General features: G+C 54.6%; 2 protein-coding genes across 5 annotated transcripts in view; one reads left to right on the top strand and one right to left on the bottom strand.

Annotated features, from left to right (window-relative positions):
* Ap2a1 (adaptor related protein complex 2 subunit alpha 1) overlaps window positions 1-19,236 on the top strand; it is a 30,090-nt gene extending 10,854 nt beyond the window's left edge. The window contains exons 2-24 of one of the 2 annotated variants that reach the window (XM_021166122.2): window positions 2,076-2,144; window positions 2,241-2,383; window positions 2,506-2,699; window positions 9,539-9,668; window positions 10,046-10,147; window positions 11,579-11,687; window positions 12,427-12,577; window positions 12,927-13,095; window positions 13,198-13,335; window positions 13,594-13,776; window positions 14,653-14,750; window positions 14,935-15,166; window positions 15,247-15,414; window positions 15,502-15,662; window positions 15,876-15,941; window positions 16,203-16,259; window positions 16,346-16,428; window positions 16,564-16,653; window positions 17,890-18,013; window positions 18,104-18,220; window positions 18,297-18,366; window positions 18,492-18,626; window positions 18,796-19,236. In XM_021166122.2, coding sequence (XP_021021781.1) covers window positions 2,076-2,144; window positions 2,241-2,383; window positions 2,506-2,699; window positions 9,539-9,668; window positions 10,046-10,147; window positions 11,579-11,687; window positions 12,427-12,577; window positions 12,927-13,095; window positions 13,198-13,335; window positions 13,594-13,776; window positions 14,653-14,750; window positions 14,935-15,166; window positions 15,247-15,414; window positions 15,502-15,662; window positions 15,876-15,941; window positions 16,203-16,259; window positions 16,346-16,428; window positions 16,564-16,653; window positions 17,890-18,013; window positions 18,104-18,220; window positions 18,297-18,366; window positions 18,492-18,626; window positions 18,796-18,873 — 2,867 coding nt within the window. In that variant the 3' untranslated portion in view covers window positions 18,874-19,236. The remainder of the gene's footprint in view (window positions 1-2,075; window positions 2,145-2,240; window positions 2,384-2,505; window positions 2,700-9,538; window positions 9,669-10,045; window positions 10,148-11,578; window positions 11,688-12,426; window positions 12,578-12,926; window positions 13,096-13,197; window positions 13,336-13,593; window positions 13,777-14,652; window positions 14,751-14,934; window positions 15,167-15,246; window positions 15,415-15,501; window positions 15,663-15,875; window positions 15,942-16,202; window positions 16,260-16,345; window positions 16,429-16,563; window positions 16,654-17,889; window positions 18,014-18,103; window positions 18,221-18,296; window positions 18,367-18,491; window positions 18,627-18,795) is intronic. The other variant, XM_021166121.2, reaches the window with a different exon arrangement.
* On the bottom strand, window positions 18,987-23,524 carry Fuz (fuzzy planar cell polarity protein). Of its 3 annotated transcripts, none has more exons than XM_021166123.2 (11): window positions 23,233-23,524; window positions 22,927-23,048; window positions 22,592-22,676; window positions 22,244-22,327; window positions 21,958-22,062; window positions 20,919-21,116; window positions 20,747-20,842; window positions 20,510-20,616; window positions 20,363-20,427; window positions 20,215-20,289; window positions 18,987-19,476 (listed from the first exon to the last, which is right to left on the bottom strand). In XM_021166123.2, the coding sequence occupies exons 1-11, from the start codon at window positions 23,341-23,343 to the stop codon at window positions 19,262-19,264; spliced, it is 1,263 nt and encodes a 420-aa protein (XP_021021782.1). In that variant the 5' UTR covers window positions 23,344-23,524; the 3' UTR covers window positions 18,987-19,261. The 3 variants fall into 3 exon arrangements, with proteins under 3 accessions (XP_021021782.1, XP_021021784.1, XP_021021785.1); XM_021166125.2 differs by having other exon boundaries at window positions 22,259-22,327; XM_021166126.2 differs by lacking the exon at window positions 22,927-23,048.
* Between the last annotated feature and the right edge of the window lie 216 nt (window positions 23,525-23,740).

The following is a 23,740-nucleotide window of genomic DNA, read 5'->3' as shown; positions in this document are numbered from 1 at the left end:
GGATGGCAGGCCTGCCCCAGTGGCACCAAAGCCTGGGATGGCAGGCCTGCCCCAGTGGCACCAAAGCCTGGGATGGCAGGCCTGCCCCAGTGGCAGAGTCTGGTGCCTTACTGAGCCCTTACTCAGGAGGCTCTGTCCAGGGGAGAGGTTGACCTTATCTTAGAGGGCTCCCTGGCAGGGCTGGACACAGGCAGGCGTGGCAGCTGCTGCTGGTGACTTGCTAGTTACAGGTTTCTGATAGAAGCAGTCAAGTTTATTTTATTTTCTCTCTGTGTGTGTGTAAGTACACATGTCATGGCCAGAGGTATTTCCTCGTTGCTCTGCACCTTGCTTGATGCAAATGGTCTCCCTGACCCTAGAGCACATCTGGGGATCTGCCCTCCACCACCCTGGCACTGCAGTTCTGGATGTGTGCTTCCACGCCCAGCAATGTCGATGCTAGACACCTAAACTCAGGTTCTTGTGTTTACACGGTAAGCACTTTGCCCATGGAGCCATTCACCACCCTCAAAATTAATTTTAGCTGTTTGTTTATATAACCCAGCATATTCAGACCACTGCCGTTGGAGTCAGTGTCTTAACATTCTTCCTCTGGTTCCAGTGCTGGTGATGGAGCCCGAGGGTTGGGTGTGCCCAGCAAGCTTGCCCACACTGAGCCTGCCCCTAGCCCCTTGGGGGTAGGTTGGTTTTGGTTTTGGTTTTTCTTTGAGATAGGGCCTCAGTAGCTGTGTGGCCCAGGCTGGCCTCATACTCAAGATTCATCTACCCCTGTATCCCCAATGTTGGCATCACAGGTGTGCCCCCATGGTGGACACACCACAGCATTCTAGCCCTGTGTGTTCTTGCTCCTTACCACCTGTCTCAGTTTGAAGTAGCCTCGGCCTGGATGCTCAGGAGCTGCCTGCCGCCTATCTGCTGTCGCCACCCAGACTGTGCAGCTCTGAGATCAGGGTGCTAATTTCAGGCACTTCCTGCTGGAGTCACTGACTTGAGTGGAGCTTGTAGATCTGCTTGGGAATTAAGGGCAGAGGTGAGGGGGATTTGTGGAGGAGGATGGCGTGAATGCTATCTTCTTGGTCCTTCTTTATTCATTTAGTGCATCCTGGAACTGACCAGCTGTTAATAGAGCGCCTGCTGTGTGCCAGGCACTGGCTGCAGCCCCTGTAGGCACTAGGACCCATACCCATGAAAAATGTTACAATTTTAACAATAATGAGTTTCTTGGACAAAAGTGAGTGGAAAGCACCTATCAAAGGAGGTTTCAGGAGCTAAAACCAAAGTGACAGAACACTCAGAACATAGGAGTGGCTGGAGGCAGAGGCCCATGTTGCACAGCCCAGAGGGTAGGGATAGGAAGGAGGCAGAGAGCAGAGAAAAAAGCTGCCAGAGAAACCATGTATGTGCAGGCTGTGTTCCAGTAAGGTGGTGATGGTGTGCCGCAGTATAGGGACATCTCTGAGGTGGGGCACATGTGGGGCAAGGCGAGTGGGCAGTGAGAATGGCCAGAGACAGGCAAATACAGACAGGCTAGGGTCCCTGGGGTGGCAGACAGCGGGGCCTGGTATCACAGAGGAGATCTTCTGTCATGGCAGAGGTTTAAGGACAGTGTAGACATAGGGGTTAAGAGAGCTAGGCCGTGAGGAAGGAGGGGTGTGGGGAGGGTGCTGCCCCGTGCTGTTGCTGAAGGAGGCAGCAGGAGCCAGCAGAGCTCTTCAGTGTGTATGGTTCAGTGATTGGATGGTCCCAGCTTGACTGTGAGGTGCTCAGGGGCAGAACATGAGAGCCACATGGTGGCTCACAGCCATCCATAATGAGATCTGACACCCTCTTCGGGTGCATCTGAAGTCAGCTACAGTATACTTAAGTATAATAATTAATAAATCTTAAAGAAAAAGAAAAAAAGAGCACAGTAAAAAGAGAGGTGGGCCTTTGGGCTTCCGTGGCAGGTGTGGTCGACCCCTCCAAAACAAGCCCCAGCACCTGGCGGCTCGTGGGCCACCGGGAGGAGGAAGGGGTGGCAGAAAGCTTCTAGATAACCTGCCTGTGGCCTTGTGTGCCTTGCCATCTCTCCACAGGCAAGAGCAAAGAGGCCGAGATCAAGAGGATCAACAAGGAACTGGCCAACATCCGGTCCAAGTTCAAAGGCAAGCTGCTGGCCCAGGGCCTGGGGAGGGATCCAGGGCCCAACGTGTTTAGGGGACGCTTCCTTACTTGGCCCCCTTTCCCATCCTCTGCCTCAGGGGACAAGGCCTTGGATGGCTACAGTAAAAAGAAGTATGTGTGTAAGCTGCTCTTCATATTCCTGCTTGGCCATGACATTGACTTTGGACATATGGAGGCCGTGAACCTGCTAAGCTCTAACAAGTACACGGAGAAGCAGATAGTGAGTGCAGGAGACCAGACAGGGGCAGAGGGAGGTGGGCTCGGGTCCACTTAGACGCTGTTGCATGCTAGTCTAGTGCCCTTTAGCCACAGGTGCCCAGCTGTCCCTTCTCTGCCCCACAGGGCTACCTGTTCATCTCAGTCCTGGTGAACTCGAACTCAGAACTGATCCGGCTCATCAACAACGCTATCAAGAATGACCTGGCCAGTCGCAACCCCACCTTCATGTGCCTGGCCTTGCACTGTATCGCTAACGTGGGCAGCCGTGAGATGGGCGAGGCCTTTGCTGCAGACATTCCCCGAATCCTGGTGGCTGGGTGAGGCACTGGGGATCACAGCAAAAGGGCACAAGCAGGAGATGAGAGCCAGCTTTGTTTATGGCACCTTCCTAGGTTTTCCCACCTCGGCTTTAGACCCCAGAGTCTCTGTCTCTCTCATGTCACCAGGATGTCTAGAAGGTGTAAGGACCCATCCCACCTGGTGGTCGTGTGTCAGAGACACAGCGTTAGTATCTCCTGTGGGTACGATGACTTGTTCCCTCATCTGTGCCTGCAGCACTGATGGCTGACACTGGTGCCACCAACAGAGGTGGACAGTCTCAGTGTTGCAGCCAGGAAGGTGTCCAGTGTCTGCTGGGTGAGGACAGGCAGGGTTTCAGACTGGTTGGGTCAACTGTGACGCCGTGCCTCCTGACTACTTCAGGAAGCTTCCACTGGCTCCTGAGCGGTTTACATGCCAAGCTGTTGGTAACATGGCTCTGATTCTCAAAGAACAGTGGCAGGAGACCCTGCCTTCCCAAGTGCCAGGGTACCTGTCTGTAATTTCAGGGTACCTGAAGATGCACAGGTAGGCTGCAGCTGTGGCCTGCAAAGGACCCTGGGGTCCTTCCGCCTGCGCACCTGTAAACACACGAGGCAAGAGGAGCAGAAGTTCAAGGCATCACCTGATAGTCAGTGGTTCCTAGGCTACAGGAGACACTGTGTCGAAACAACTTCTTCCTTTTATTGCTTTTTGTTTGTTTGTTTTAATTTTATTTATATGAATACACTGTAGCCATCTTCAGACACACCAGAAGAGGGTATTGGATCCCATTACAGATGCTTGTGAGCCACCATGTGGTTGCTGGGAATTGAACTCAGGACCTCTGGAAAAGCAGTCAGTGCTCTTAACCACTGAGCCGTCTCTCCAGCCCTGCTTTTTGTTTTTAAGACAGGGTTTCTCTGTGTAGCCCTGGCTATCCTGGAACTCACTCTGTAGACCAGGCTGGCCTCGAACTTAGAGATCTGCCTGCCTCTGAATCCCAAGTACTGGGGTTAAAGTGTGTACCACCACACCCAGGCTTTTCTAGGTTTTAGACTTATTAATGAGACTGGAGAGATGGGTCAGTGGTTAAGAGCACTGACTGCTCTCCCACAGGAACCTGGGTTCAATTCCCAGGACCCACATGTCAGCTCAAAACTGTCTGTCATTCTGGTTCCAGGGGATTGGCTGTCTTCACACAGACAGATATGTGGGCAAAACACCAGGCACATCAAGTGTATGTGTGCCAGAATATTTTCTTTCTTTATTTTATTTTATTTTATTTTATTTTTTTTGAGTCAGGGTCTGTCTGTGTAGCCCTGGCTGTCCTGGAACTCACTCTGTAGACCAGGCTGGCCTCGAACTCAGAAATCCGCCTGCCTCTGCTTCCCAAGTGCTGGGATTAAAGGCGTTGCGCCACCACGCCCAGTGTCAGAATAAATATTTTGTGAGGTAGTCTCTCTCTAACTCTCTCTCCCTCTCCTTCTCCCTCTCCCTCCCTCCCCCTTTCTAGATAATTTATTTTTTATTTTATAAACATTGATTGGTGTTTTGCCTGCATGCTTGTTTGTGTGAGTATGTCAGATCCTCTGGAACCAGAGTTACAGAAGGGTGTGATCTGCTGGGAATTGAACCTGGGTCCTCTGGAAAAGTAGCCCCCAGACTTACTTTTATCATTTTAAATCATGTGTCTGTGTGCAGGTGCACATCAGCGCAGGTGGCCAGCACAGTGGGAGCCTCTGGAGCTGGAGCCACAGGAAGTTGAAAGCTACCCGACATAGGTGCTGGGAACCAAAGTCGGGTCCTCGGAAGAGCAGCAAGTGCTCTGAACTACTGAGCCATCTCTCCAGCTCTGAAAAAGAGCTTTCATTGACAAGTCAGAGGGGATTCTCCAGGAGGTGACGGATAATGTTCTAGAGCAGTCAGGAGTCAGTGGTCACCTGAGGATATTGGGTGCCTTCTGCAAAAGGCCCAGCAGGTGTCAAGGCTCTGGGTGTAGGTGTGTGGTCCATCGGTGGTTCTCTGGGGATGGGGGATAGGGAGCATGGGAGAGACTTTGGGGAGTCTGCCTCTGTTTCCTGTGGAAGTTGGGGTGACTGGTGTCTGTCAGGCAGTTGAATAACAGGAGCAGTGTTGTCTTTTAGAAAAGTCACCATGGCTGCTGTGCCCAGGGTGAGATTTCTATTTCTGGCAGTGTAGACAGGTGCTGCTGGGGTTCTTGACGGTGTGGCTGATCTGGGCTTAGTGACGCATGTAGGAAGGAGGAGGAATGGGACAAGTCTGAGGCCAGCCTGGGCTCCACAGTGAGACCCAGTGAGACCTTTGAACAAAGGAGCAAGAATTAATATTAATTAATGGAGTCTTAAGCTAGCCAGTAATTGAGATGCATGGAGACTCAGCCAGGAGCAGCCAACTCTGACAGAGTTGGTCTTAGGCAGCCTGGGCTTCTAAAGCCTTTTGTGATGGGGGAGGCGGGGGGGTGGAGGGGAGCTGAGTCTTGTGTTTTTGGGTGGGGGAGGAATGTAGCCTCTGGGAGCAGAGAAAAGCTTGTCCAAGTAGAGGCTGTGGGAAGCCACACATCAAAGTGTAGGTGGCCTAGAAATAAACGCCCCTGGGAACTGTATGCAAAATTACCTGTCTCTGTCCTTGTCACAGCAACCAGAGTTGGCTGCCAGCCTGCTCTGTGTGTTTGTTTGAAACAGGGTATCATGTAGCCCAGGCTGGCCTTGCGCTGACCCTCCAGCTTCCTCTGATTTAATGCTGGGATTGCAGGCCCACACCTCCACAGCTGCCTCATCTTGCCTGAGTCACCAAATACCCACCTCCAAGTTCACCTTTGAAGCAATGTAAGCCAGGCAGGGCTAAGCACCTGCTGTCCTTCCAAGATTGTTATTTTTATTCTATGTGCATGGGTGTTTTGCCTACACATGTATGTACCCCATGCACATGTATGTCGTCTCTGAGAAGGGAGGCTGTGAACAAGCAGAGAAGCAGCATGAAGGTGGGCCCCAAGGTGGCCCAATGTGCTGGGTAGGGCTAGAGGATGGGCTGGCATACAGAAGGACAAGGATTAAAGGGCCGTTATGGGTGCAGCACTGGGGAAATTTAGGCAGGAGGATTAAAAATGTAGGACCACTTTGTAGCACAGCCAGATCCTGTCTCATAACTGGTCAGTTAATAGTTTTAAACTCAGAGTTTGAGCTGGGCTCTCACTAGGGAAGCCAGACTGATTGCTTGCCTGCTTTTGGTTTGATTTGCTTATTGAGGTGGTCCAGTGTAGCCTGGGCTGGCCTTGAACTCACTAGGTAGCTGAGCATGACCTTGAACTGTTTCTCCTGCTTCTTAGCCTCTGAATTTAGACAGACATACAGTATCTATTATCTGTCTGTCTGTTTTTGAGGTAGGATTTCACTGTGTAGCCTTAGCTGGTGTAAAACTTTTGGTGATTCCTGCCTCCTGGGTTTTGCCATACAGTCATGTCCAGCCATATCTAGCTCAGATCTGCTCATTGTGCACAGGGCAGTGGTTTTTGATGTACTCTTGTGTGCGACCATTAACCACTACCCAATTCCAGAGCACTGTTGTCACTTCCCGAGAGAGTGCGCCCTGTGCTGTGGGCAGGTCTGTCACCCCCTCAGGCCTCGGAGCCCACTGGCCCATGCTGAGGCTTGTCTGAAGTGCTGTGGAATGTGCAGTGACCAAGTCTGTAGCTTTCTCTCAGTAAGGTGTGTTTTGAGTTTGTTCGTCTGTCTGTGGTGTCAGACTTAATGCCTGGAGCTGGGAGCTGGCTCAGTTGGTAAAGCGCTTGTGGTGCAGGCGTGAGGACCTGGTGTCTGGAGTCCACAGCACACAGACAGCTGAGTGTCAGTACTCTACCTGTAACCCCAGCCATGGGCTGCCAGGACAGAAGGGCGCTGGGGCCAGCCCAGCTACCTTCTCAGTGAGCCCCATGTTCAGTGAAAGATCTATCTAAAAAGTTGGGTAGGCAGCTACAGGGGAAGTCACTAGTGTTGATTTCTGGTCTTCATATGCACATGCACACACATTATGCACACACAAAAACTGTACAGTATACACATACACTGCACACACTATATAGACACACACACACACACACACACACGCCTGACAGAGCATGTTGTCTGTGTCCATTGTCACAGAGATCCCCCTTCTGACAGACATGCTGCTCTCACTGAGTGGAGTCTGCAGTATTCTTGTTGGCTTCTAGCTGTGAAACTGCTAGGTCAAGGTTTTGTTGTTTTTTAAGACAGGGTTTCTCTGTATAGCCCTGGCTGTCTTGGAGCTCACTCTGTAGACCAGGCTGGCCTCAAACTCAGAAAAATCCACCTTCCTCTGCCTCCTGAGTGCTGAGATTAACGGTGTGTGCCACCACGCCTGGCCAGGGTTGATTCTTTTTGAGACAGAATTTTCTTTGTTTGTCTGGGGGCACATAGTCGATCTGAATCTGGGCTGACCTTGAAACCACTATGTAGCCCATACTGTCCTTAAATTTCTAACCCTCTGCCTCAGCCTCACAAATGTTATGGTTATTTGATTTAGCTGCCAAACCTATCTGCAGACCCCTCTTACCTTAAAGATTTGTGTTGTAGTTAATATTTGAGGATTTCCACCCACCTTAGATCATTTAGTTCCCAAATAAAAACACAAACCTTTATATTTGCAATAAGCCTTAAAGCTTTAGAGCTGGGCAGATACCAGCCCTCTATGCTATTTTGTTTGCTCCCCTGTCAGTGACCTTGAGATAGGACTCTCCATGTTCCACCTGGGCTGCTCCTACTCCAAGGGGCATCCCTGTCTTCTGCCCAGCTGCAGGCTGTAGGTGTCTTTATTGACCAATCAGGGATAACTTGGGGGGCAAGGTTCCATAGCGTCATCACTTGATGCATGTGAGGATCTCCTCATGCGGGGCAACCCGATGTTGGGGTCCCGTATTTAGTATTAGAATTCATAGCAACAGACCAAACCTCAACAGATTTGGTTTATTTTAAATCGTGTGTGTGTTTGAGTAGAGGTACCCTGAGAGGTCAGAAGAGGGAATCAGACCCCCCACTGCTGTTGGCAGTGAACTGCCAACTTGGGTCCTGAGCAGTGTGTGTTAACCACTGAGCCACCTCCTTTCTTGCCTTGACCCTTTATTTTTATTTTAAGACAGGATCTTACTGGGCATGGTGGCACGTCCTGTTACCCAGCACTCAGGACAGATTGATGGGAATGTGAGGCTACTCTAAAACACATATTGGGTTCTAGGCTAGCCTGGGCTCCATGGTAAGAGACTATCTCAAAATGGGTGGGGTGAAGGTCTTGCTCAGTTGCCAGCCTGACCTTGAACTCACTCTGTTGTCTAGACTGACCCTGAAGTGTCATTTTGCCTCAGCCTCCTTAGGGTTTGAATGACAGATGTATGTCACCAGTCACAACTTATCACAACTTTAAAAAATAATTATTTTTATGTGAGTGTGTGCTTAGGTATACCAGATATGTACAGGACACCACAGAGACTATTGCATGTCCTCTGGCTTTACCCTCTCCCTTCCTGTTCCCCGGAAGTCAGCTGGGTCTGGATGCCCAGTCGTGTCCACCTTCCCAACCTGGCTGCATCGTCATGCCTTGTCCTTTGCACCCAGCCTGTGTGGCTTCACAGTTACTGAGTAGCTGTGGGAAGAAGGTGGGGCTGAGCTCCACTGGAGGTGTGCCCACCTAGCATACCCAGAGCCCTAGTTTCTTGCCACAGCACCGTCTAAACCGTGTGTGGCCGTGTACATGTCTCACTGTGAGTGTAGAGAAGGGATCAGGAGGTGAAGGTACTTCTTGGCTAAAGAGTGAGTTCCCAGCCAGGCATGGAGACGCAGGCCTTTAATCCCAGCGCTCGGCTGGCAGGTGGATCTCTGTGAGTTCAAGGCCAGCCAGGTCTACACAGTGAGTTCCAGGTTAGTCAGGGCTATATAGAGAAACCCTGTTTCAAGAAACAAAAAGAAGTAGGTGGGGGATCTAAACTAGCCTGGATTAAAAGACCCAGTCAGCCAACTGATAAATAAATTCTCAAGTCCAGTATTAAAGAGACAGCCAGAGCGGAGACATAGCTGGAGGGTGGCAGGGTGATTGATTGCCTAGTATGTATGAAGCCTGGCTTCCAGCCTCAGCTTCCTAGAAATTGTGCATATCTGTAATCTCAGCTCTGAGTAGATGGGGCCGAAAGATCAGAAGTTGAAGGGCAGCCTTGGCTTTTGAGGCCCTGATTACAGTGCAAGAGGCTAACGTCCAACATTGTCAGCCTAGAACAGTGGATGGGAAGGGCAGGACCTCTAAGACATCACGGACAACTGTTTCCTGCCTCTCCTCTGATTTGTTCTATTTCTGACGTATTGGTTGCAGGCGAGGTCTGGGTGCACAGATGTGACCCACAGTGTCTGCTAGTCTCTTTTTGTTTTGTTTTGTTTGGTTTGGTTTTTTGAGACAGGGTTTCTCTTTATAGCTCTGGCTGTCCTGGAGCTCACTTTGTAGACCAGGCTGGCCTCTAACTCAGAAATCCGCCTGCCTCTGCCTCCCGAGTGCTGGGATTAAAGGTGTGTGCCACCACGCCCAGCTTGCTGGTCTCTTTATTATCTATAGCAGTGCAGGGTGCACGAGGGTGCTCACGATGCAGGGCCGAGCCATCCTGCTCATTTTGCCTGGCCCTGCCAGTTGTTTTATGGAGTCTCTGGGGCAGCCAGGGCAGTGTCTAAGTGCTTTGGGGTTGCTCTGGCTGCCTATGTAATATCCTGGTCACGTGGCAAGAGATAGGCTGGAAGGTGCACTGGAGCCATGTATCCCTGACTGCCCCACTGTGTCCCCACAGAGACAGCATGGACAGTGTGAAGCAGAGTGCGGCCCTATGCCTACTGCGACTCTACAAGGCCTCGCCCGACTTGGTGCCCATGGGCGAGTGGACGGCACGTGTAGTGCACTTGCTCAATGATCAGCACATGGTGAGGTGCCCGGCTACCCCACCCTCAAGTGCCTGAAGCCCATGTCTTGCCTTCTGCCCCTATATTCCAACCCAGATCTCCTGTCCCCAGTGTGTATGCCCTGCCCAGTTTCCAAGAAACCTTTCTCCTTCCTCAGTAACTCCTTGGCTGCCTGGGACTGTCCTCATCTCTGATGCAGTACCTTAAAAAGATTTGTCTATTTCTGAGCCTAGAAAGCCCATAGCAAGGCCAGTGGACTGACTGCCTTGCAAAGACTGACCCCACCCTAGACTCCCATTAGCCCACCCTGCTCCTGACTCCTGAGCTGACTTACCCTGATGCCAGGGCTTTCCCAGTGACACCCAGCATGAAGTCCCTCACGCCTGAGCTCCTTGCAGGGAGTGGTCACAGCTGCTGTCAGCCTCATCACCTGTCTCTGCAAGAAGAATCCGGATGACTTCAAGACCTGTATCTCCCTGGCTGTGTCTCGCTTAAGCCGGGTGAGTGTGCGGTCACACTGGCCGTGGAAGGGTCTGGCTCCCCTATGTCTGTGATATCTGTCTCTCCTCCCTTCCCTAAAAGGCAAGCCAGCCTGTGCTTAAAAGCCAGGACTCTGCATTGGCTTCCTCAGGCAGTGTGCCCGCAGGCAAACGGCTTCACTTCTCTGTGCTTCTTTTCCTGTGTGGTTCAGGGGCTGGTGTCAGTGCGGTCTGCAGCATGGCTGCTGTGGTAAGGTGCTGACAGCTCCCCAGCCTGCTCTTCTTCCTCCTGTTTGTCTACACATCCCTCCTTTGCCTCCCACCACCTCCACCCTTGTCCTCAGAGCACCCCGAGCCTTCTGTGTGCTTGGCTCTCTATGTCTGAGTCAGACCTTAGGGCGGCCCTGTCCTGCTGAGAGGGAGTGTGACAGGGACGGTGACTCAGTCACAGGCTGCCAACAAGGGCTGTGTGCCATGGACCAAGCTCAGCATCGTGGGCACCTCGCAGAGGTCCTAGTCCAGTTTGGGAGACAGGAGAACTCCTGAGGGTGGCAATCCAAATGGAGACTCAGAATGAAAGAAATGAAAGTACTGTCCGGGAGGCCATAAGTGTCTCAGTCCTCAGGGAGAAGGAACACCTATGCCTACCATTCATTCTGTCCCCAGCCCCTGGTTACCACACATCTGAATGCATTAGGTACCAGGCCCAACAGGGTACAGAGATGAGGTCACTGTCAGCCGCTGGCACAGCACTGTGGGAAGGCTTCCTGGAGAAGGTTGTTGGGTTTTGTTTGTTTGTTTGTTTGTTTGTCCGAAACAGGGTTTCTTTGTATAGTCCTGGCTATCCTGGAACTTGCTCTGTAGATCAGGCTGGCCTCAAACATATAGAGATCTGCCTGCTTCTGCCTCTGGTGTGCTGGGACTAAAAGGCTTTTGCCACTACTGTCCAGCTTGCAGAAGGATTTTCGAGGTGGAGTTGGAGGGTACCCTGAGGAGTGATTTTCATACGATCTTCTGACCAGGGACAGAGGAAGGATGAGACCCAGCTCCTGACCCTTCAGTAGTTCCTCTGTGCTGAGAATGCAGGAACCATGGTGGTTAAGGTTGTAAGAGGCAGAGCCCAGCAGTAAGAGAGGCTGTAGCCTGCCCTAGGGGCTGTCACACAGGGAACTAGCAGAGACTTCTGCTCCACTGTTACCAGCATTGCTTGGAAAAGTGAGTGAGGTGGTGGGCACAGTGCACACATTCAGGAGGCTGAAGCAGGAGGCTCTTGACTGAGGCCGTCAGGCTTAGTTCTGGTCCCACCCTCAGGCCACCCTATATTCAGGCCTTGGCTTCCCCTTTCTTGTCAAACCTGACTCCCGCGGTGTCCTGTCGTAACCGTGTGTCCTTCCAGGGGACAGGCCCCGCTGCTGCTTCTGTCTACCCGCCCATCACTCTTTCCTCCTGCAGATCGTCTCCTCAGCCTCCACCGACCTCCAGGACTACACTTACTACTTCGTTCCTGCACCCTGGCTCTCTGTGAAGCTACTGCGGCTGCTCCAGTGTTACCCACCGCCAGGTAAGGCTCATGGGCTGCCAGCATCCGTGTTCCCACTTGTCCTGAGCGAGGCTGTGCCTCCAGACTCGTGGGAAGCTCTGGGTGAGAGTGGAGGGCACAGCCTGGTACCCTGCCCCGTGCAGCACCTGGGGTGGCACAGCTCGTCCTGTCTTAGGCCCATAGCCCTCAGTCCTGTGGAGTAAGCTGGTTAGTGTGCTGCTTTCCAGCAGAGGGCCAGTGTCTCACTCTGCCCAGCATCTGTCCTGTGCAGCTGGGGTCTGCCTAGTATCCCTCCCCTGCAGCAGTGAGGCACTCCGGGGACGCCGATCAGCTTTATTTCTGTTAAACTCATAACCCCTGGCACCTAAACAGTGTGCAGTGGCCTTCACAGCTGTTAGCTCAGAGTCTGTCTCTTGAGCTCTATGGTAGCTCCTTGGGAAAAGCTTGAGTGCCGTGTGGCTCTGGGATAGGCTCCTGGGTTTTCCATCCTTCTGTGAGAAACCTAAGGAACATCAGTGCAGCAGAAGGGGAAACGGAGGCTCACAGAAGTGGAGACTCATGCCCAGCAGAGTCAGTATGGGATGAATGGGAGCCCAGACCTAGAAATTGCTGTTCTACATTAAAAGGCAGAGGCCCAGCCCGGGACTGCCAGGGTTGAAGGCAGCTGGGCCCCTCCATGGACGGTGAGAGCTAGAGCAGGCTGCAGTCTTTGGAGCCCACTGAGCAGAGGGCTCAGCCTCTTCCCCTCCCTCTCCCCCAGAGGACGCAGCCGTGAAAGGGCGGTTAGTAGAGTGTCTGGAGACTGTGCTCAACAAGGCCCAGGAGCCTCCCAAGTCCAAGAAGGTGCAGCACTCCAACGCCAAGAACGCTATCCTCTTTGAGACCATTAGCCTCATCATCCACTATGACAGGTGCTGTGGGCAGAGGTGTGGGCAGGCGGGGCCGCTGGCCTGCGGAAGGGAGGCTGGCATCTAACACCCAGGGCTGAGGGACAGCAGGGCCTGGGAAGAGGACGGGTGTGAAATGGTCCCCTTCGGTGGCTGCATATCGGCTGCGTATCTTGTTGGTTCAATCCTGCGTACTGAGGATTGAAGTCAGGGCTGGTTTCCACTGGCCGTATCCCCCCACTCTAGTGCTTCTCTCTGTCTGGGCTCCTGATTCCTAGGAGGGACCCAGTAGGATGCTGGGTGGGCAGAAGTGAGAAACTGGATCCTTAGGCTCACATCTCGTCTCCATGTACACTTTACTTGTGCCTGCCAGTGAGCCCAACCTCCTGGTCCGTGCCTGCAACCAGCTGGGCCAGTTCCTGCAGCACCGGGAGACTAACCTGCGCTACCTGGCCCTGGAGAGCATGTGCACGCTGGCCAGCTCCGAGTTCTCCCACGAGGCCGTCAAGACCCACATTGATACAGTTATTAATGCTCTCAAGGTACAGCCCTCTGCCCTACTCAGAGAGGCCTGGTGCTTGATGGCCTACAGTGGGCCCAGTACCAGCTTAGAACCCAGCTTACTCCTGCTCTCCTTTCCTCAGACGGAGCGGGACGTCAGTGTGAGGCAGCGGGCGGCTGATCTCCTGTATGCCATGTGTGACCGGAGCAATGCCAAGCAGATTGTGTCAGAGATGCTGCGGTACCTGGAGACTGCTGACTATGCCATCCGAGAGGAGATTGTGAGTCTAGAGGACAGGGCTGGACACCTGAGTGTGAGGGAGGAGGGCTGGGGTCTGGCCCCTTAGGTTGAAGGAGGAGTGTAGGGACTGGACCTCTAGGTCTAGAGTTAGGAATCCTGAGTCTAAGGGAGGAGTCTGGGGAGGGGGAGCCCCTGGGTGTTACGATGGGGCCAGCCATGATCATAGATCCAGGACTGGCAGTAGTCAACCTCCCGTGGGCATGATCGTCCTCTCACGCATCGCCACCTCCCATCGCAGGTGCTGAAGGTGGCCATCCTGGCTGAGAAGTATGCAGTGGACTACAGCTGGTATGTGGACACCATCCTGAACCTCATCCGCATCGCCGGCGACTATGTGAGCGAGGAGGTGTGGTACCGCGTGCTGCAGATCGTCACCAACCGTGATGATGTCCAGGGTTATGCTGCCAAGACAGTGTTTGAGGTTAGCAGCCTTCGCGTTGACCCCGTAATGGAGCTCAGCTGCCAGTCAGGAGCAGCTGGGCAGTCGTCTGCCCCTCCAGCAGGGACCAGCTTCCTGCTCAGCCAGCCTTGGCTGAGTCACCCAAGGACGTGGGAGCTGCAGCCATGGTACCTTCCCGGGCGTGAAACAGACACAGCATCTGTGCAGCAGAGCTGGCCCCTTCATTCCTCCCTGTGCACTGCTCCACAGGCTCAGGGGTTGCAGTCAGTCATGACAGGGCGTGGATGGCTGCAGGGATGTGTGGGTAAGGTGCCCGCTGGGCTAGGGCAAGAGTCCCTGCACTCATGCAGAAGCTGTATATGTGTGTGTGTGTGTGTGTAACTCCAGCACTGTGGGCCAGAGACAGGTAGGTTCTGGGAGCTGGCTGTCCAGCGAGGCTAGCCAAAATGGAAAGTCTGGGTTCAGTGAGAGACCCTGTCTCAAAAATTAAGGTAAGGAGTGATTGAGGAAGATGCCTGACATCTTCGGGCCTTCTTATCCTTGCACATGGGCGTGGAGTCCTATGTGCACGCAGAACATGGAGTGGAAGCTACTCATGGCTGTCCAGGAAATAATCAAAGATATAACCACCCCCCCCCCCAGTGCCCTCCCTTTTCCAGGTAGGTCCCACCTCCCACAGTCTTTAGGACCTTCCCAAACAGTGCCAAAGGCGGGGGAGCAAGCACTAGAAGTGTGGATGTGTGGGAGATCTCAGTCACACTGGGACACTGAGTCAGGCTAGTCACCTTGCAACTCCCCCAGGCCTCTGTCTCCCAGTGTACACTCGCAGAGGCCACAGGGACTCTCCTGTCTCTCCTGTCCTCGTCCTCACCCTGTCTTCTCTTGCTCCCCCCACAGGCCCTCCAGGCCCCAGCCTGTCATGAGAACATGGTGAAGGTCGGTGGCTACATCCTTGGGGAGTTTGGGAACTTGATTGCTGGGGACCCACGCTCCAGGTGAGGGAGCCTCATTCTGGGGCCCTCTTAGGGGTCTGGGGAAACAGTGCGGCTGCAAGCTGGGAAAGGGTGGGGTTCCTAGGGACCCTCTTGGCACACAACCCAGTTACCCCTGCGTGAGGACACAGCCTCGTCTGGGAAGTGTGGGTGATGAGCATGTCTGCTGACGCCACCTCCTTCACAGCCCACCGGTGCAGTTCTCGCTGCTGCACTCCAAGTTCCACCTGTGCAGCGTGGCCACCCGCGCTCTGTTGCTGTCCACCTACATCAAGTTCATCAACCTCTTCCCTGAGACCAAGGCCACCATCCAAGGGGTTCTGCGCGCCGGCTCCCAGCTGCGCAATGCTGACGTGGAGCTACAGCAGCGGGCCGTGGAGTACCTCACCCTCAGCTCCGTAGCCAGCACCGATGTTCTGGTTAGAGCCGATGCCCGAGTCCTTGGGACCACCCACCCTCCTGGGACAGAAGTGCCCCTGACCTCCTGTCCTGCCCACAGGCTACGGTGCTAGAAGAAATGCCCCCATTTCCCGAGCGGGAGTCGTCCATCTTGGCCAAACTGAAGCGCAAGAAGGGCCCTGGGGCAGCCAGTGCCCTGGATGACAGCCGCAGGGACACCAGCAGCAATGACATCAATGGGGGTGTGGAGCCCACCCCCAGCACTGTGGTGAGCCCAGTTATGGACCATGTGCCCGGGCTGGGCCCACTCTGCCTTGCCCTGCCTCACCTGTACCCTGTCTTGCCTTGATTGCAGTCGACCCCCTCACCCTCCGCGGACCTCTTAGGGCTGCGGGCAGCCCCTCCCCCTGCTGCACCCCCGGCTCCCGTAGGCGGGAACCTCCTGGTGGATGTCTTCTCTGACGGCCCCACTGCACAGCCCAGCCTGGGGCCCACTCCTGAGGAGGCCTTCCTCAGGTAGCTCCTGTCCTTGTCCTATCAGTCCCACCCCTTCTGTCTGGACTCTGTGGCCCAGCTACCCTTGCTGTCCTTTCCCACAGCTGTGTCTCAGTCCACTCTTCCTTCTCTCCTTCCTCTTGCCTCTCTTTCCCTGGCCCTCTTGCTGCCTCTCTGGGATTGGCTGCCTGCCACACCTGTCTTCTCTGTCTGCTCTGGGATTGGATGGCCCAGCGAGCTGGAGCCCCCTGCCCCTGAGAGCCCCATGGCTTTGTTGGCTGACCCAGCTCCAGCTGCTGAGTAAGGGGTGGCCTCTGGCTTTGGGTTGATGGATGTCCCCAGGGTGGGCTTTAGGGGTCCCTGGTGACTGGCAAACGCAGGGTTAGAAAACAGTGAAAGCTGGGGTTCTTGGGAGATCCCTCTGCTGGGGTCCCACTCCCATAACTGAGGGTCTCAGGGGAAGCTTGGCCTATAGGTTCTGGGGAGTCTTCTTTCAAGAGAGCGTTGCCTGTGCCTCTCTCCTCCAGCCCCCTAGGCATCACCCTTCTTCCTCTCCCCCAGCCCAGGTCCTGAGGACATAGGCCCTCCCATTCCAGAAGCAGATGAACTGTTGAATAAGTGAGTCCTGGGAGAGGTGGGCGGGGAGCGGGGACAGGTGGGGAACACAGGAGCCCTCCTATTCTGACCCCCACCACCCTGCCTAGGTTCGTGTGTAAGAACAGTGGGGTCTTGTTTGAGAACCAGCTGCTGCAGATTGGAGTCAAGTCTGAGTTCCGGCAGAACCTGGGTGTGTCCTGGTGGCCCAGAGGTGGAATAGGGGTCCTGGGGAGGGGTGGGGTTGTTGGCATTATCCCCTGGCTGGGCTGGTGGCAGGGTATGGGATCAGAGGAGCTTGGATGGAGCCCTCACCCACCCGCTGCAGGCCGCATGTATCTCTTCTATGGCAACAAGACTTCTGTGCAGTTCCAGAACTTCTTGCCCACCGTGGTCCACCCTGGGGACCTCCAGACTCATATCCTGTGTTCTTGTGCTCCAACCCACCCCTGTAGGCCCCTGGGAAACACTTACTAGCTCCATACTTGCTCAGTCCTTCCCTCTGAGTTAGGCACATGTCACTTGTAAAAGTATGCATAGCAGGTAGACCTCTTTTTTTTTTTTTAAAGATTTATTTATTTATTATATGGAAGTACACTGTAGTTGTCTTCAGACACTCCAGAAGAGGGAGTCAGATCTTGTTACGGATGGTTGTGAGCCACCATGTTTTTGCTGGGATTTGAACTCCGGACCTTTGGAAGAGCAGTCGGGTGCTCTTACCCACTGAGCCATCTCACCAGCCCAGCAGGTAGACCTCTTTACTCTGGCACAGGTGACAGTAACCCAGTATGCAGAATGTGACTTCCAGCACACCAGGTACCCTGCCAGGCACCTTACTTTTGCTGCACTCAGGTTAATCAGGGTTGCCTGCAGTGTTGGCCTGCACTACATCAGCTGAGTGACTTGCCTCCTAACCCTCCGGGGGTAGCTTCTCTCTTTCTTCTTATGAGGATCTTGTGTTGTTTCTGAAACTTTAATATCGCCCAGGCTGACCTCCACTCACTCCGGACTGGGCTGGCTTTGAGTCGAGGTGAGTCTTCTGTCTCTGCCTCCCACGCTGTGAGTGTAAGTGTGCACCAGTGAGCCTGGCTTCCTCCGCCTTTTTGGAGGAGCAGTTGGGATGTCCTGGAATGTGAATGGCAGAGCCAGACCCCCTCTCCCTTATATTGGCCTCATTCTGAATGTGTGAGACTAACTGGCCCTTCCCCCTCTGCTTCGTTCACCAACCTTTCCAGACCCCAGGGTAGAAAGCTCTGTCAGAGTAGGGCAGAGTAGGTGAGTGTAGAACCAGCCATTCCCGTGAAGTCAGGCCTGTGTACAGATGGTGACAGTAATTGCTTCCATCTGTGTGCATGACCACTACTAACACAGGCATGTTGTGGTGCAGGGCACTTTCATCTACCCCTCAGGACACTTTCATGTACCTAGTTTGCACTGGAGGCTAAAAGTCCCAGCGTGCCCACTAGGGTCCATTGAAGCTAGGAGTGGAGGCTAGAGAAGAATATTCCCAGGGGTCCCAGATCTCATAGGAGGAAGGAGGAGTTAGGTGTAGGCGAGTTGCAGTGGCCCAGAGCTTCTAGCTGCTGGGCTCACGCTCCTCAAGATGCCTCAGTTGTGCCACCGCTGTCTCTGGCTTCCTTGACTATGGGGCCACAGCTGGCGGTGCAGACCAAGCGTGTGGCGGCACAAGTGGACGGTGGCGCACAGGTGCAGCAAGTACTCAACATTGAGTGTCTGCGAGACTTCCTGACGCCGCCACTTTTGTCCGTGCGCTTCCGGTAAGTGCGAGCAGCACCGTGTGGGCTGTGGGGCAGTGAGGCAGGGTCTTCAGGGATGGGGCCCAGCTGAGCTGCTCCTCATCTGCTCAGGTACGGTGGCACCGCCCAGTCCCTCACTCTGAAGCTCCCAGTGACCATCAACAAATTCTTCCAGCCCACAGAGATGGCGGCCCAAGACTTTTTCCAGCGCTGGAAGCAGCTGAGCCTGTGAGGGGCGGGGCTGAGGGGAGGGGCGGGGCTGGGGTGGGGCCTCAGATGCCTGACAGTGCTTTCAACCTCCCAGCCCCCTGCAGGAGGCACAGAAAATCTTCAAAGCCAACCACCCGATGGATGCTGAAGTTACTAAGGCCAAGGTGAGAGAGATGGGCTTTTACCCGGTGCTGGCCGCTGGGCGGACCAGTTCTCACCCCTGAGAGTTTAGCCTGGAGTAGGCTGGAGGCTTCTCAGCTCTGCTTCCCTAATACCCATGTCGTTGTAGCTTCTGGGGTTTGGCTCTGCTCTTCTGGACAATGTGGATCCCAACCCTGAGAACTTTGTGGGTGCTGGAATCATCCAGACGAAGGCCCTGCAGGTGGGGTGTCTGCTTCGGCTGGAGCCCAATGCCCAGGCCCAAGTGAGTGCAGAGGGTGGGCCTCCCTGTGACCTCGCCTTCCCTGGGAACCCTGCCTTCCCTGCACCTAGCCCTCCTTCCTGTGCTTCTCATTAACTTCTCCTCTGTCTTTTTTTACCTACCTTACCCCTCTGACTTTGTACCTTTGTCGGGCTCTCTCCTTTGCACACAGATGTACCGTCTAACCCTGCGCACCAGCAAAGAGCCTGTCTCCCGTCACTTGTGTGAGCTGCTGGCCCAGCAGTTCTGAGCCCTGGACTTGCCCTGGTATATGGCCAGTGCCAGGCAGCCCTGGGATGGAGGCAGCTGTGGTGGAGGGGGACAGCGAGGGGCCCTCCAGTGGTGACAGCAAAGAGCCCGGGGTGGGGGCGCCTGGGAGCTCCCTCTGGCCTTTTGTATTTTATTTTTGTTCATCTGCTGCTGTTTACATTCTAGGGGGGGTCAAGGGAAGCACCCTCCCTCCCTTGTCCCCCGAAGCACAGAGGGGAGAGGGGCCAAGGAAGTAGGTACCTCTCCCCCCCTTCCCCGTCACCCTCCCCCTTCCTCCCTTTCCCCATCCAGGGGCCGTGTATTATTGTGAGCGAATAAACAGAGAGACGCTAATATTACCCCAGCTATTGACTGCCCACCCTGAGTGATCAGAGGAGCGGGGTGAGGGTTTGCAGAGTGCGGGTGGCCAGGCTTCGCAGCCCGTGGGTGGGGGTCTGAGGGGACAGCAGCAACAGCAGCAGCCGGAGCCCTAGCTGCACAGCCACCAGCTGCCACCCCATGCCTGGCCCTAGCACGAGATAGCAGGCTCTGGGCGTCTGGGCTGCGTGGACTGTGTCCTCTTGTTTCTCTGCAGGCCCCGGTTCTGAGGAAGGACAGAGAGGACTGTGTTGAGCAGCACAGCTTCCTCATTGGGCCCAGTACCCCTCAGCCCGGCCCATTCCTCCACAGTAATTCCCAGATCAGCCTCTTCCCGCCTAGCCTTGCTGTCTTCCTATGACCGCCGTGTACTCACAGACCTAACGTGCAGTGGACCCCAAGTGCCCTCAGCACTGGTGTCACCCTCCAGAGGATCACACCCTACCCTCAAGTGCAGGCCTCCAGATTTGCATACTTGTGAGGTCTTTATCCGACTGGGCACCGTTAGGTCCCTGCCTCTGTCTCTTGGGGCCTTAGGGACCTGGGACAACTTCCCAATGTGGAGTCTGCAGGCTCCTCACTTGCCTCAGCTTGAGCAAGGCTCTGCCCAGCACTGTGGAGGGTGACAGGAGTGGCTGCTTGAGCGCTGCCACCTAGCCATTGCTCAGCGGTTAGGATCACCAGAACTGACAGTGCTTGCCTAGGAGGCTGGAGCAGTAAGTTGTCAGGTCTTTGGAGGTACTGGATAGCCCAAGTGGCCTCAAACTTGTGGTCATTCTGCCTTGGCCACAGTAAGGCTGACACTCCAGGCATGGGACAAAATGCCCAGCCTGTGCTTACTGTGAAAACACTGACTGAAGAAGAAGTCTGGGATTTAATAAGATTGACAGGAGCAACTCCGGCATGTGGTGCATTCTCGGCTTCAGGGTGTACATGCCGTGTGGGATCCATGCCCACCACTCACCTGGCGGGAAGTGGGTGGTGGCCACCAGCGTGTAGAAGTTTCTAAGGAGGCGCCTGCGCTGCTCAGGGGAAGGCTCTAAAGAAGAGGGAGCACCTTGACGAGGTGGCCTCTGGCTCACAGCCCTCCCATTCACTGCGTCCCCACACACCTTTATCCTTGGAGGGTTCCACGGTAAAGAGGCAGCGTCGCAGTTCCAAGTGGAGTAACAACAGACTGGGGGAAAGCACTATCAGGCTGTGGGGAACCGGCAGATCAAATGGCCTTCCCGGCCCTGGGCCCAACCATTGAGCCTTACCCAAGAATATCGCTGTGTAGCGGGAACCCTTCGGGAAGCGCCCTAGGGCCCAGCGGCAGGCAGGCCCGGAGGGGCTCCAGCAGAGGCTGCCACCAGCGTTCCAGCAACTATGGGGGTGAGATGGGGAGCGAGGTCAGGGCTGGTCCCTAGTGGCGCTTGGTTGGCCAGGGCCTGCATGCAGCAGGTGGCGCTCGTGGAGGGGATGCACAGGGGCAGCACAGCAACAGTCCGCCAAACCTGTGGGTCCAGCTGGCCGAGGGGCGGGCGCGGCCCGCACAGCAGACACAGCTCCAGGCCCCGCAGCAGCGTCAAGGTCAACAACCTGTGTGGGACCTGTAGCCGGGCACAATTTTAGGGCTAAGCATGGTCCCGCCCCGCTGGAAGCCCCGCCCTGGTCCCGCCCACTCACCGTGGGGCTCCCGTGGGGCAGATACACTGGGTAGTCGCGAGCAGCTTGTGGTGGCAAAGACCCCACCAGCCAGGGGAGTAGTACAGCTTCAGGCATGCCTAGGCGCCACCAGCCCTCCGTCGCTGCCACTACTCGGCCTGATACAAGCAGGCTGACAAAGGCTGTGCCAGTGGCCTCCGCAAACCCTGAAAGGGTTTCCTGGTGAAAAGGTCAGACTAGATGTCATAGGGCAAGGAGGGACCTTCCCGGCTAGGCAGGGAGGGGAAGAGCAGCCATGAGACCAGAGACACCTTTCTGTGAACGAGAATGCTTTAACCTTCCTGATCAGTCAGCGTTCTCAATTCTCCATACACTTATTTTATCTGTTTGTTTGTTTGCTTTTTAAAATTTATTTCTCCTTCAGTTATGGGGCTGCTCCTGCCAAGTCATACTGAATTTTTGAGTCACGTGTTCACTGAGCTGCCTAGGCTGGCCTTGAACTTTGCATGCTCTTTCCCCAGCCTCCAGAGTAGCTGGGGTGACAGGCCTGCACCAGGAGATCCCGGGATGCCAATAGTTATAACAACAGCATCTACAACTTGCTGAGAAGGCACAGTCCTGACCTATGGAAGCTCTGAGGTCAGGACATGCTGCCAGGAGAGGCATAACGTTAGGAAAGGAAGGTTGGGCAGGCCTGGTGGAGCACGCCTTTAATCCCAGCACTCAGAGGCAAAGGCTGGTGGGTGTTTGTAAATTGTAGGTTGGAGGTCGGCCTGGTCTACAGAGAGAGTCCCAAGACAGCCTGGGAGCCCTGTCTTAGAATGGGGTGGGGCAGATTTGCCGAGACAGGATTCCCTGCAAGGCAGGAAGGCAGGGTGCTTTGTGAGGCCGAAGCTGCAGGACAGGAGGCAAGCAGTCAGTGTACCCTGGTGAGAAAGTTCCAGGTAAAACTTGATTCCAGGATGATAAGAGGGGGTCAGGACAATGTCCAGAGGGAGAAAACAAAGGAAGGTTGAGCAGAACCGTGGGGACACAGTTATTTCTATAGCTGCCCCAATACCTGCATGGCAGACCCCTCTGGAGGAATGACACAGTCCACACACTGGGTCAGGTCTCCGATGAGCTCTGAGTTCCCCAGGAAGCTGTCAATGAGACAGTAGCTGGCCTGGTAGAGGAAAAAGGAGGCATCTAGGACCCATGTGGGCCAGATCAGCCCAGAAAAACCTGAGGCCAGCTCCAGGGTTAAACACGCTCTCCAAGAACCCAGGGCCCATGCTTTCCCCATGCATACTGGGAATTGTAGTTCCAGACAAATGGGCTTGACTTAGGGATCGAACGTCACTCACATCCCACAGCCTCACCCTCAATTCTTTCTTCAGTCTTTCTACATTCCGGATATTGGTCAGCTCCTCAAGTCCCACAATGAGAACCTAGAAGAATCACATAGGATAGTGGGGTCCTTAATAGGATCTAGTCAAAGAGAGGACAGTATTTGGATGGGTGTTGAGAGGAAGGCCAGGTCTGGATCCCTGTGTATGAAGGAGGAGGTCGGGCTCCTGGACTCCTAGGTATGAGGGAAGAGGGCTGATGTCTGGATGTCTGGGTGTGAGAAAAAAATGCAGGTCTGGACTAAGGAGAAGAGGCTGGGGGTGCAGCTCTCTTGAATTTTGGAGAAAAAAAGGGCCCAGTCTCACCATGGCCCCAAACACCATGTGGAGCATTCTTTCCAGCCTCAGCTCAGAGGTGCCCTCCTCAGATGACAGAACAATGAGGGTGATACTGTGGGGAGGAAAGAAGAGAAGCAAGAATGAAGTAGAGGTCAGGCCTGGGAAACGGAGCCAAGCGCTTCAGCGTCTCCCGGCTATTCATTCCTACACTGCTGGCTACTTCCTGACCGGATCGCAGGGATCAGAGAGGGTGAGTAGCTTATCAAAGATTCCCACAGCCAAGTCACCACTGGCAGGGCTCTGGGGTCACCTAAGCCAGGAACCACTGCCCAGATCTTGGTTCCTTGCTCCCGCCAAGGGACCTGTCATGGAAGTTCTTCCACACTACGGTTGTGTCTTCCGTTCTTGCCGAGTTCAGTTGCACATCCAGATTCTGGCCGAACATGTGGACTCCATTGAGAGAGCCGATGACAGAGAAAGGAAGCTGAAGAGTGGGGAAGCATTGAGACCTCACTGTCCTACTTTGCCGTCTCCCCACATCCCCCCCCCCCAAAGTTCTTCAGGAAACCAGGCTTATTAGTCCCCTAAAGGCTCCGAGCCTCTACTCCCTGCACGGTGTGCCATCCCAGCTTCCCAAACCCCAAGACGCAGGAGTCGAATGCCCCCACCTGTTGACGGGAGGGGGCGCCGCCGCTGCTACTCCGACAGAACAGGGGAACCCCGCTAGAGGCTGCGAGGCACAGCAGATGCACCGCGCTTCCTGGCCCCTCATCCCCCATCTGGAAGCCCGCACCCGACAAGTCACCCCCCTGGAGACTCTCGGTGTGGATCTGGGAGCATGCGGGTAGTCAAAGCAAGTCGGTCTGCCGTTTGGAGCCGCCAGAGGGCGAGAAGCCGGATGGCCAAATTCCTGCCTTCATCAACTCAGCCCCTCCAACAGGATTCTTTTCCCGCCCCGGCCGGAAGTCATCATGACCCTAACAAAGATGGCGACAAGAATTGCTTGCCGAGCGTTCAAGTTGTTCCTGGACAGCTTCACATCTTTTGTATAACGAGAATGAAGAATCTAGTTTGAAGATGGTGGTGGTGTTAAGGTGTTGCCTACAAACCTTCATGTGTGCTGTGATAATTTACGTGCTAATTTTTTTTTTTTTAAACAACTGGTTGAGGATGGGG

Source organism: Mus caroli, chromosome 7, assembly GCF_900094665.2.
Source record: "Mus caroli chromosome 7, CAROLI_EIJ_v1.1, whole genome shotgun sequence".
NCBI classification, from domain to species: domain Eukaryota; kingdom Metazoa; phylum Chordata; class Mammalia; order Rodentia; family Muridae; genus Mus; species Mus caroli.
The sequence above is the reverse complement of the archived record's forward strand: the minus strand, read 5'-3'. Positions and strand labels throughout refer to the sequence as shown.